At 34.3% G+C, this 11,601-nt stretch overlaps 1 protein-coding gene across 1 annotated transcript; it reads left to right on the top strand.

Moving 5' to 3' along the window:
• The first annotated feature begins 218 nt into the window (after positions 1–218).
• On the top strand, positions 219–10,234 carry LOC145576660 (T-complex protein 1 subunit eta-like). The gene is made up of 13 exons (XM_081634378.1): positions 219–607; positions 1,445–1,570; positions 1,678–1,881; positions 3,499–3,668; positions 3,746–3,881; positions 7,688–7,804; positions 7,888–8,007; positions 8,090–8,188; positions 8,269–8,358; positions 8,923–9,010; positions 9,129–9,217; positions 9,294–9,368; positions 9,759–10,234. Exons 1-13 carry the CDS (start codon positions 332–334, stop codon positions 9,852–9,854), a joined length of 1,686 nt encoding a protein of 561 aa, XP_081490504.1. The 5' UTR covers positions 219–331; the 3' UTR covers positions 9,855–10,234.
• The last annotated feature ends 1,367 nt before the right edge of the window (positions 10,235–11,601 follow it).

The raw sequence follows: 11,601 nt of genomic DNA on the forward strand, positions 1-11,601 counted from the left end.
TTTTCCATCCTTTCTTCCAAACGCATTAGGAATTTCCCACGTGTAGAGTGTTTTCATATTTACTTTTTTTTCTTACCATTGTCAAAAAAAAAAAAAAAAAAAAAAAAAAAAAAAAAAAAAAAAAAAAAAAATTAAAAAAAGGAGTATAATGACCCTGAGTAGAGCCCTCGCCAGAAACTAGTTAGGCAATTGAACACCCCCTCTAGAAATAACCGGCACCTTCTCGTTCAAAAAACACAAAACCAAAAAACCTGCGCTTTCTCCCATACACTTGCATTCTCCTTCACTCTCTACAAAACCTAGTTCCCCATTTTCTCTCTCCTCTCCAACAATGGCGGCGATGATGCAGCCTCAGATCATACTCCTCAAAGAAGGCACTGACACTTCCCAAGGCAAAGCGCAGCTAATTAGCAACATCAACGCTTGCACTGGTATCGCTGATGTTGTTCGCACTACTCTAGGTCCTCGTGGTATGGACAAACTCATCCATGACGATAAAGGTAATACCACCATTTCTAATGATGGTGCTACTATTATGAAGCTTCTTGATATTATTCATCCTGCTGCTAAGATCCTTGTTGATATCGCCCGTTCTCAAGATTCTGAGGTACCCCTTTTCGTTTCACTAATTTTTCTAAGTTATTTGGAGATTTTATTTGTTGAAATGTGTGGCATTTTTGTTAATTTGTCTTAATTTAGCTAGATTTAGTGATTGGATTGATTTTTTGATTAATTGAAGTGGATGAATGAAGTGTGTTAACAAATTACTGATTTAATTCTGATGAAGTGTAGGGTTTGGTTGGGTGTTTCCTGAGTAAATTTGATTATTATTGTTTATGTTGGGGTTGGTGTTTTGATTATTCTAGAACTAGGGTTTATATGGGTTATAATTGTTAGTATTAGGGTTTGGATTAGGGGTTTTCTTTTCATTCTTCGACGTTTTTTTGTGATATGCCCTTGTTTAAAATACTTCCATTTATACTAGTATAAGTTGAATTGAGCTGGAGTTAGACTTGTTTCAGTTTTGGAAGTAGATGGGATGAAATTTGCGAACTTTTCATTGATTTAAGTTTGATAATTAGTATTATAATTATTTATAAATGTATGTGTATGCTGTTGATATTATTCATATTGTTGATTCTGGGATTTCATTTTTTTAGATCATGGTTTTTGTTTGAAACTCTTTCATCATTTTTCTCATGGTGTTTTTTTATATGAGGTGAGCATTGATTGATTTATACAACCCTACCTGATTAACTTTAAGTAAAATTCATTTTAATTATTTATTCTGCTTTATAACATCTTTTCATTTTTGGTAGATGCAATTACATAATAACCTGAATTATTGGTTGTGTTGATAAATCGATGAAATGGTTGGATTATTATTTGGTTATCTGAATATGGATGATTTATTTACATATATTATTAAAAATGTTATTTGTAGGTTGGCGATGGTACTACAACAGTGGTACTACTAGCTGGTGAATTTTTGAAGGAGGCAAAGCCTTTTGTTGAAGATGGAGTCCATCCACAGAATTTGATTCGAAGTTATCGAATTGCTTCTCAATTGGTATTGCATCGTAATTTGGCATTATCTTTGTTGTTTAATCTTCTTGTTGTTACATGATGAGTCTAATACTTGAATCAATATTCTCTGGAAATTTAATATATTTGCAGGCTATTGAGAAGGTTAAAGACTTGGCTGTCAGTATTGAAGGAAAGAGTTTAAAAGAAAAGAAAGGCTTATTGGCTAAGTGTGCAGCGACAACACTCAGCTCAAAGCTTATTGGCGGAGAAAAAGATTTCTTTGCAAACATGGTTGTTGATGCGGTTCTTGCTGTTGGAGTTGATGACAGGTTGAGCATGATTGGAATTAAAAAGGTAATTATCTCTATTGGTAACTTAGTGAATTTATATGATGTGAGCTTTCTGATTGTCTGCAACTTCTGATCACTGCACAATCTGCATTCTATCTGCAGAATTATAGAGGCAAATATGCAGTCCTTCAATTTACTTACCCTTCTCCAAGTTTTATTTTACTTGCCCCTCCCAGAGTGTTGTATTACTCAAAGAATTTGATTTAAAAGATCTCAAATTAGAATATAAAATATACAGCCAGATGATTGGTGATACCGACTGTGACTTCCTGTTTCTGATACTGCACAATTTAGTTGGTACTTTCATATACGAGTGACTTTCTTTATGCACAAGCCTGCCAAATTTATCAGTACTACTTGTATATACCTGTGCTAAATGCACAAGATTATAGAGAAATATATATTTTTTTTCCTTACTATATTGAGGACAGATACAATTTTTGAGAAGTTATTATTTGATAATTTTTTCTATTTGTAAAAAACTCTGGGAGAGTGTATCATTTTAGGTTTGGGTTCTGGAGGGTTGTGTTGATAAGTTGGAAAAATGACATTCTTATTTTGCTGTTTGGTTGTTAACTCTTTATGTTTGATGTTTTCTTTATTTTTCTTTTCTGTTATCAATGAATTTCTTAAGTTTTTATGCAAACTAGCCAGGTCGTTTTTGGTCATGGTCATTCATTACTTACATTTATTATTGTGAACTGTAGTTTCAAACTAGAAATGGCTAGTGTGCTTGTGATTTTGTCTTTATGTCTGTTGGAGCTATTGTGGATGCAAAATCTCTGTTTTGGGTCAGCAATTGCAAGTAGGAATATGGTTTTTGGTGAAGTGAAATAGTGCATCTAGCATCTCTGTAGTTTTATGGTGGATTTTGTATTCTGTAATGTTTTGGTCTATGGGGTTTAATAAAGCGTTATTTAATTATGCAAATGTCGACTACTTCTCAATTTAGATAGTCAAGTTGATTTAAAGTCTGTTCCAGATTAAACAACTGTTACTCTAGACCCACTGACCCACTTACCCACAAAGATATTATTGAGGAAAAGCAATAGTATGAATGGTAGCAAGTTCTTCATTCTGTAGGAGTGCCACTGCCAACTTGACTATCTTGCAAAACCTGAATTTTTTTATTAGCTCCTTAATGTGTTTTATTGCCTAAGGAAGAGATTTGAAGTGCACAAGTAATTGCTGTTATTACCTTACCATTCAGATTAATACAAGGCCAGGGAAACAAATCAATCTGTGGTGTGCTTGGGGATTAAATAAAACTGATCTTTGGAACCATGCTGAAGGAACTTAGTGAAATGATCTTCAATTTTGAAAGAAGGGGCGCCAATGACAGGCTGCCTTTCAGAAAAATGTGACCAGCTTTTGGACCTCTGTTAGAAGTTACACTTCTCCTCACCTTATCCCTCGAGGAATTGCTCGCAAATTTCAGCAATCACTTGCTCCGATACTGCTTAATGATCTTATTATCTTTTTTCTGACATATATCCCGCACAAATGCATTTGTGAACATGTACATATATTTGACCCTTTTTATATGCTCAAAAGAATTCTGGTTAACATTTTCTGGATGCCTGATTGTGAGATGAGGCTAATATGGCTGGGTTTCATGTAGGTACCTGGAGGCAATATGCGAGATTCATTTCTTGTCAACGGTGTAGCGTTTAAGAAGACGTTTTCTTATGCTGGTTTTGAACAACAGCCTAAGAAGTTTGTTTCACCTAAGATACTTCTGTTGAACATTGAGTTGGAACTGAAATCTGAGAAAGAAAATGCAGAGATAAGGTAGATGTGGCTTATAAATTTATGTTTATATGTTGTATGGATTTGCTTTTCTTCATGCTCACTCTTCTCTGCTGCAGGCTTTCAGATCCATCCCAATATCAGTCAATTGTTGATGCGGAATGGAATATTATTTATGACAAATTAGACAAATGTGTGCAGACTGGTGCTAAAATTGTTCTTTCACGGTTGGCAATTGGAGACCTAGCCACACAGGTATTGACTTTTGAGGCCTGTTTTTGATGTTATTATTTATCCTTTTCTTGTAATGCATTCACCTGGTAATCTGGTTTAATAATGACCAAATTGAGCAATACTCTTTCATGTTGTGATAGACAAGTTTTGAATCCCTTCGTCATTGCAATCCATTGGAACGTGTCATGTTTGGGTTTCATCTATGTGAGCTATGTGACAAGTGAATACAATATATGTCATGTTAGAACTATGGAAGATGCCTTAAGAGTCAAAGAATTTTAAAAAGGGACGAACTAGGGAGGAGGGATGTCAATGAATATTTAAGATGGATATTGGTTTTGAATTTTACATTGCTTGAGGTTAATCATGCTTGAGAATGTGGGATTGTGAAGATATTGTAAGTTGCACCGTTAGTTTAGCGTAGCTATATGTTATAATCAATATTTTCTAAGGTGAATGGTGACAAAATATATTTAGGCGCAAATAATGTTGTATAGCTATTAAATTACTTATAATAGGGTTTAGTTGTAACTGGTCAAGAGAACTCAATATTGCATTTACTTGGTGGTGAAGATGAGAATGCTTGGAGATGCAATCATACTAGAAAAGAATCAATAAGAGATAACTTGGGAGGCGACATGTCTTTATGATAAGTTAGACGGAGTAGGCATTTTGATGTCAAGAAGAGGTAGACCTAAGAAGAATCAATGATGAGGTTGTGGTAAGACTTACCCTACTTAGAGCTTATAGAAGGCATGACTTTTTGTAAAGAAAGAGTGGCATGATCACAAGAGGTAAATTTTGTGTATCATCTCCTATCCTTTCCTTCTCCCTCTTTTTCTTATGTCGTGATACCCTGGATTACTTTGTCTTTTTTCATATTCTATTTTATTTTAACTCACCATATATAAATGGAAATTTTGTCTAGAATTATCCTAAAGATAGGGTCATTTGTGAACTAACTGCCCATTTTTTTTTTTATTTGTTTAGAACTACCCATAAGTTACAAAACGTTTGGGTAACACTATCCATTAACGTTTTCTGTCCAATTAAGACGTTATTGGGCCCACTTTTTCACTTTTCCCGCTTAATTAACTCCCCTAATTACCTTTTCTCTCCCCCCTAATTAACTCCCCCTCCATTCTCACTCAAAAATCCAAGAGATCATACTCAATCAATTGAACACAAATTCTCAATTATTGTATTTGTTTACAAGTTTTAATTGAACGCAATTAATATAATTAGGGTGCAAATTAGTGATTCGGATTAGGGTTTATGGGTTCAAATAAATTTGGGGGTTTTGATTTCCAGGGTTTAGGGGTTCAATTGAGTTTTAGGTTTTGGTTATTTTGACTTTGAGATTGAATTCAATTGTATTTTAATTACTAATAGGCCATTGTAATTGGTAGGATGTCTAATTGGCCATTGTAATTGGTAGGATGTCTAATTGGCCATTGTAATTGATAGGATGTCTAAATTTGGGGGTTTTAATTTCTAGGGTTTAGGGGAAGTTAAGTAGGGAGGAGAGAGAAGGTAATTAGGGGAGTTATTAAAGTGAAAAAGTGGGCCCCATTAACTTTTTTTGGACGGAAAATGTTAACGGGTAGTGCTACCCAAACTTTTTTTAACTTCTGGGTAGTTCTTAACAAATTAAAAAAAAAAAAAAAAAAAAAAAAAAAAAAAAAAAAAAAAAAAACGGGTAGTTCACAAATGATCCTATCTTTAGGGTAGTTTTGGACAAAATTTCCTATCTAAATTTGTGATACATTGATATTAATTTTTGCTGTTGCTGTTTGTAATGTCACTTCCTAGCATTCTTAAGTAGTCTACTTTTACATCACTTGATTATTATTGTTAGCTACTTTCTAAGTTGTATTCAATTAAACTTGTTTATAAGTTTCTAAAGTACAATTTTTTTTTTGTCTATAAATAATGTTTGTATGTGGGTGATTTGTTGATTGGATATATTCTCTCTATAATAGCCTTTTACTTGCAAGGGTTGGATTGCATACATCTGGACCTCTGTATAAACTATTTTCATGAATTTGGATCATTGCATTCCTTTAGTTTATATTGCGTCTCCTATCAGTTGGTGCGTATTTCTTTCGCCTTTTGCATTCTTTTAGGATTTTTATGTTGGAATATTTGCTCCAAATTGTTAGTGGTTAGTTAAATCCTAATGTATTGGAATATGATATCTTAAGTAATTAGTTTATGTTATAGAGTCATAAGAGTAATGGGTTTAGTGGATTAATGTTAGGCATGATCTAATGATCATGGGGTCATGTTCCTTACTTTTAGCCTAGTTTGCACTATATATATGTTACAATGTAGTACGTTTTCCAATGGATTGAAAACATAAAAAGTTCTTTTCTCCCCTTGCTCATCTGTCTACTATTATAATTTCGACATTGTAATGATTTCCTGGTGATTTTTTTTAAAATTTGCCATCTCTCTTTATTGTGGAGAATCTCTCATTTTATTCCTGGGCTCCAAGCACATTGTAATTATTTTTATGGATTTGGCAGTAAGCTACGTGCTAAATTTGCTTTTGCCATTTTCTTATCCTTTATATTCAGAAACATTTTCTGAGAGATCTAAATTGAGTAAAGCACAAAGCTGGGTACAAAACTTTGACATTTGTTGCAGATTCAGTACTTAACTTTGAGTTGTTGCAGTTTAGGTACTAAACTTTGTACTGATCATTCTTGACCTGTTGTAGCTGGTTAACCAAGCATTTGAGACATAGGTTGAAACGATTATCTAAGTTGTTAAGTTCGTCACTAATTATAGGGAAGGGAAGACAATGGTCATGTAGGAAAGAAAAATGAATACAAGTGACATGATTCCTCGCAACTGTTGTAGAATGATCCTCTCTTAATTGCTTGCATCTACAGCAGTTGACAACCGTTGTTAATAGCTATTTCTAACCATATTGTTAATTGACATTTTTGTAGTAGTAATAGGGACTGGTGCTGGAGAAGATAAAACAAATCTGTTACATGTATCAAGTACAAATACTGCCTAATTAGCATACTTAGCAGTAAGTAGTAAGTACATCATAGACATCCTAAAATCACTATATAGTAGCAGCTAATTTTGGTCAGAATTGAAATGTAGCATTGTCAGATGGGTTGGTAAACAAAACGAAGGCTACTACTCTAATATTGTATTCAAAAAAATGCTGACAACCATTCTAACAGCAAGAGTTGAGGAATGGATGGAAAGGAAGAGAAGATTAAAGAAAGGATGCCCCATCCTTTGTTTGGAGAGATTTGAAAAGGAAAATAAAAGGCTATCTTCTCCCTCCCCTCACCTCTCTTTTCCTTCCCCTCCCTTTCCCTTCACAATTGTTATCCAAACATAGTGTTACGCAGGATTTTTCCTTGTTGAAGTTTCCTGTTGCTCCTTTGCATAGGAAGCGGATAATTTAGCCAAAAAAAAAAAAAACACTGTAGTAACCAGTTACTTCAGGTAATTTTGCTAGAAAACTCAGGCAGGTTCAATACAAAGTTTAGTACCTAGTTTTCAACAACTGGAAGTTTAGTACCCTATTTGCAACAAATGCCAAAGTTTAGTACCCAACTTTTTGCTTTACTCGATCTAAAATGTAGATTGATTACCAGGGGAAAAATAAAATCTAATTGTATTAGTACTATGTTGTATCTATATCTTACTACTTTGCCTTTTCCATTTTCTGTATCCATTTCATATTTTGTCTGTGTCCTAGTTGGTATGTATTCATTTTGAGTGATATTGTAGTTGAATGCTTCACAGTTTGATTTTAATATTAACTCACAGCCATGCTGAATTCTCCTTATATGTAGTATTTTGCGGATAGAGATATATTCTGTGCTGGCCGTGTTGCTGAGGAAGATCTACAACGTGTTGCTGCTGCAACTGGTGGAACTGTCCAAACATCAGTCAACAATATAATTGATGAGGTGTGATTAGTTTGATTGCTTCCATTAGCATATAAACCAGATTTAAATTGTTTGTATACTGAGTAATCTTGGACTTTGAAAAGGTTCTTGGAACATGTGAGATATTTGAGGAGAAGCAAGTTGGAAATGAGAGGTTTAATATTTTCAGTGGATGTCCTTCTGGTCATACAGCCACCATTGTTCTTCGTGGTGGAGCTGATCAGGTGAGTGGTGGACTGCCTAGTATGCTGTTTAATTTTGCTATGTTCTCTTATTTGTGTTGATATTAATTGCTTGTCATTTCAGTTCATTGAAGAAGCTGAGCGCAGCCTGCACGATGCAATTATGATAGTTAGAAGAGCTGTTAAGAACTCTACAGTGGTTGCTGGTGGTGGGGCCATAGATGTAAGTGATATTACAATAGAGTTAATTCTGCTGTAGTCTAGTATCAATTTCTGTGCTGACTTGGGATTTAATTTTTCTAGATGGAAATAAGCCGACACCTAAGGCAGCATGCCAGGACTATAGCAGGAAAATCTCAGCTTTTCATAAACTCTTATGCCAAAGCTTTGGAGGTTCGTCTTGATCTTGCTTTTGATCTAATCGCTTTAAAAAGCTTCTTTCCTATATAGATGTTTTTCTTTCATGGAGGCATGACCTGCATTGGAGACTTTGCAGCTCCAACCGTTTCTTGCTTCTCATTATTGCATTATTGTGTTGCTAACTTGCTATAGATATTAGTTGTGGATGTGCCATAAATTTTTCCTCTTCTTTTTCTATACTTCCTTGATTTATTGCAACAGTTGCCTTTTGTAGAAATTTCTCATCTATTGCAATAATTCTCTTCTGGGAGACATTTTACATTTGAAGTTGTAACTTTGCCCTATTCTATTAGCTTTTCTCTGATCTCCTTTCTTATAATCACATGGGTAAAGCTGGATCACCCTACCCCCTTTTTAGTTCTTCCTTAATCTTTGTGCTAACCCAGTTGTTTCAAACCTGAAGGACAGAGGAAGTATGTTCGTAAAAGATGTTGCAAACTTTAACCATTTTCCTTTACCCTTTTTTTTTTCCCTCAAATCTGGTTGCTTATATTTTGGAATACTTCTCCCTTTACATTCAAATTCTCCTTATATCAGGTAATCCCGAGACAACTTTGTGACAATGCTGGATTTGATGCGACAGATGTGCTGAACAAATTGAGACAGAAGCATGCGCTTCCCTCTGGTACTGTTGCATCTATTTCTATGTTTGATGGTTTGAGTGTTTGACCCAGTGATATCTCAAAAAGATTAAGTCTGATAAATTGTTGAATGGTATCTTAATTTATACTGTTTATTTGTAGGGGAGGGTGCTAATTATGGGGTGGACATCAACACTGGAGGCATAGCTGATTCCTTTGCCAATTTTGTTTGGGAGCCAGCAGTTGTTAAAGTATGTATTATGTCTGTTTGTGCTTGACAAAGCAAATTGTTTTTCTTTTTATTGTGCTAACATTATGCTGTTCCAGATTAATGCAATTAATGCAGCTACCGAGGCAGCCTGTCTCGTCTTGAGTGTTGATGAGACAGTGAAGAATCCCAAGGTAAAAAAATCATGATATTGGCGACTCTACTGGTTTGTTGTTTAATATATTTTGATGATTATTCGTTGTATTAATTATTTTTATCAACAACTCAACATGTCTTGTTGATATTTCCAGCACTTAATTATGTTTTATCCTTGAGTAGTAGCACAAATCCACTTCAATCTACACATGCACTGTTCTCACTTAGGGAAAATGACCGGTTCTTTTTCCCAACTAGCTACAGCTCTTGCCCAGCTGCTTCATATGTTAGTGTAGTGCCAGGCTTTGATGTTGACGTCCCCACATTAAGGGCCTTGTCAATTTTAGGAGGGAAAATGTGAAACTTTTGTGGACCCAGATTATTGTGGGACAGTATTAAGTGATTTTCTTTTTCTTCGTGTAATGCAGTCAGAGAGTGCTCAAGGTGATGCTGCTGCTATGGGTGGTAGAGGACGAGGTGCAGGTGGATTCGGCGGTCGTGGACGAGGAATGAGAAGGCGATGAGCTTATTCCAGGGGATTGCAATCACGTAGGAGTTAGCTGAAGTTTTGATGTGATGCCATCCTGTCCGTACCATCTGAGGAAGGGCAATGTTCAAGCATATCCTGTTGAGAGGGAGACAATTGCATATAGGCTAAACCAATTGTGCTCGACTGTAGGGTTTGTTCGAATCAAAATTGTGCTTCCCTGTGTGTTGTGCTTATCTGTAGCGCAATTAAATTCTAGTATTACTGCTTGATTTGAATATAATGTTGAGGGGATTGGGGAAGGTTTGAAAATTTTGTTTGTGTAGGGATCAGCCAGTTTGTTATTATCGGAACGCTCTGTTTTTTTTTGGGCAATGCTTTATGTTAACATTTGCAACATACTTTATTTTCATACATTTATTTTAGGCACCTTTGCCAAGCCAATATCCTCCAAGTCTGAATAATTATTAAGGGATAAAAGAAAATAACACAATAATAAAATAAATATAATACCTAAAAGTATATAAAGGAATAAACTAACATGAGCATAGAAGGATATATTATTCATGTAAAATAGGAAATTTTGTCTAAAACTACCCTAAAGATAGGGTTATTTGTGAACAACTATCAATTTTTTTTTTATAATTTGTTTATAATTATCCAGAAGATTCAAAACGTTTGGTAGCACTATCCATTAACATTTTTCGTCTAATTAAGATGTTATTGGGACCATTTTTTTCACTTTTCTCACTTAATTAACTCCCTTAGTTACCTTCTCTCCCCCCCCTAATTAACTCCCCCTCCATTCTCACTCAAAAATCCAAGAGATCATACTCAATCAATTGAACACAAATTCTCAATTATTTAAGTAATGTTTCACACTTTCCTTTTAATTCATTGTTTATTGTATTTGTTTACAAGTTTTAATTGAACGCAATTAATATAATTAAGGTGTAAATTAGTGATTCGGATTAGGGTTTATGGGTTCAAATAAATTTGGGGGTTTTGATTTCCAGGGTTTAGGGGTTCAATTGAGTTTTAGGTTTTGGTTATTTTTGACTTTGAGATTGAATTCAATTGCATTTTAATTACTAATAGGCCATTGTAATTGATAGAATGTCTAATTGGTCATTGTAATTGATAGGATGTCTAAATTTGGAGTTTTAATTTCTAGGGTTTAGGGGAAGGTAATTAGGGAGCTAATTTAGTGGGAAAAGTGAAAAAGTGGGCCCCATTAACGTTTTTTTGGACAGAAAACGTTAATGGGTTGTGCTACCCAAACTTTTCTTAACTTCTGGGTAGTTCTTAACAAATAAAAAAAACGGGTAGTTGTTCACAAATGACCCTATATTTAGGGTATTTCTAGACAAAATTTCCTGTAAAATAACACTTTCTAATAATTGCTTCACTTTTCACTTTCAACCGTTTTAGTGGTTCATCTTCTCTCTCTATCAAAACTCTCAATTACTTTTGCTTTTTACAATTTTTTATTTTTCCACTTATCACACTACCCCTATTTTATTACTTTATCTTATTTCTATTAAAACTTTGTATATGGAGAAATGCAGCAAGTATTTAAAAACAGAGAGAATTATTTTTATTGTTGAAATCTAAAGAACATTTTTTATCTATATATATCATGGAACATACTTTATAATGTGAAGAACATATAATCCATACCCAAAGAAGATAATGAACAAACTCAAAAAAAATTATTATGTTCACGGTTTTTGCAAATGTCTGTTCTTTTTTTGCCAGTGTTCTTTATACATATGTGTAGACAT

Source organism: Chenopodium album, chromosome 13, assembly GCF_948465745.1.
Source record: "Chenopodium album chromosome 13, dcCheAlbu1.1, whole genome shotgun sequence".
Taxonomy (NCBI): Eukaryota; Viridiplantae; Streptophyta; class Magnoliopsida; order Caryophyllales; family Amaranthaceae; genus Chenopodium; species Chenopodium album.

Bases quoted from the DNA above. Each gene is read 5' to 3' on its own strand.
- LOC145576660 (XM_081634378.1), top strand. From the start codon at position 332: ATGGCGGCGATGATGCAGCCTCAGATCATACTCCTCAAAGAAGGCACT. The intron at 7,805-7,887 runs GTGTGATTAGTT...GACTTTGAAAAG, and splicing joins TCAACAATATAATTGATGAG to GTTCTTGGAACATGTGAGAT. The intron at 9,369-9,758 runs GTAAAAAAATCA...CGTGTAATGCAG, and splicing joins AGACAGTGAAGAATCCCAAG to TCAGAGAGTGCTCAAGGTGA.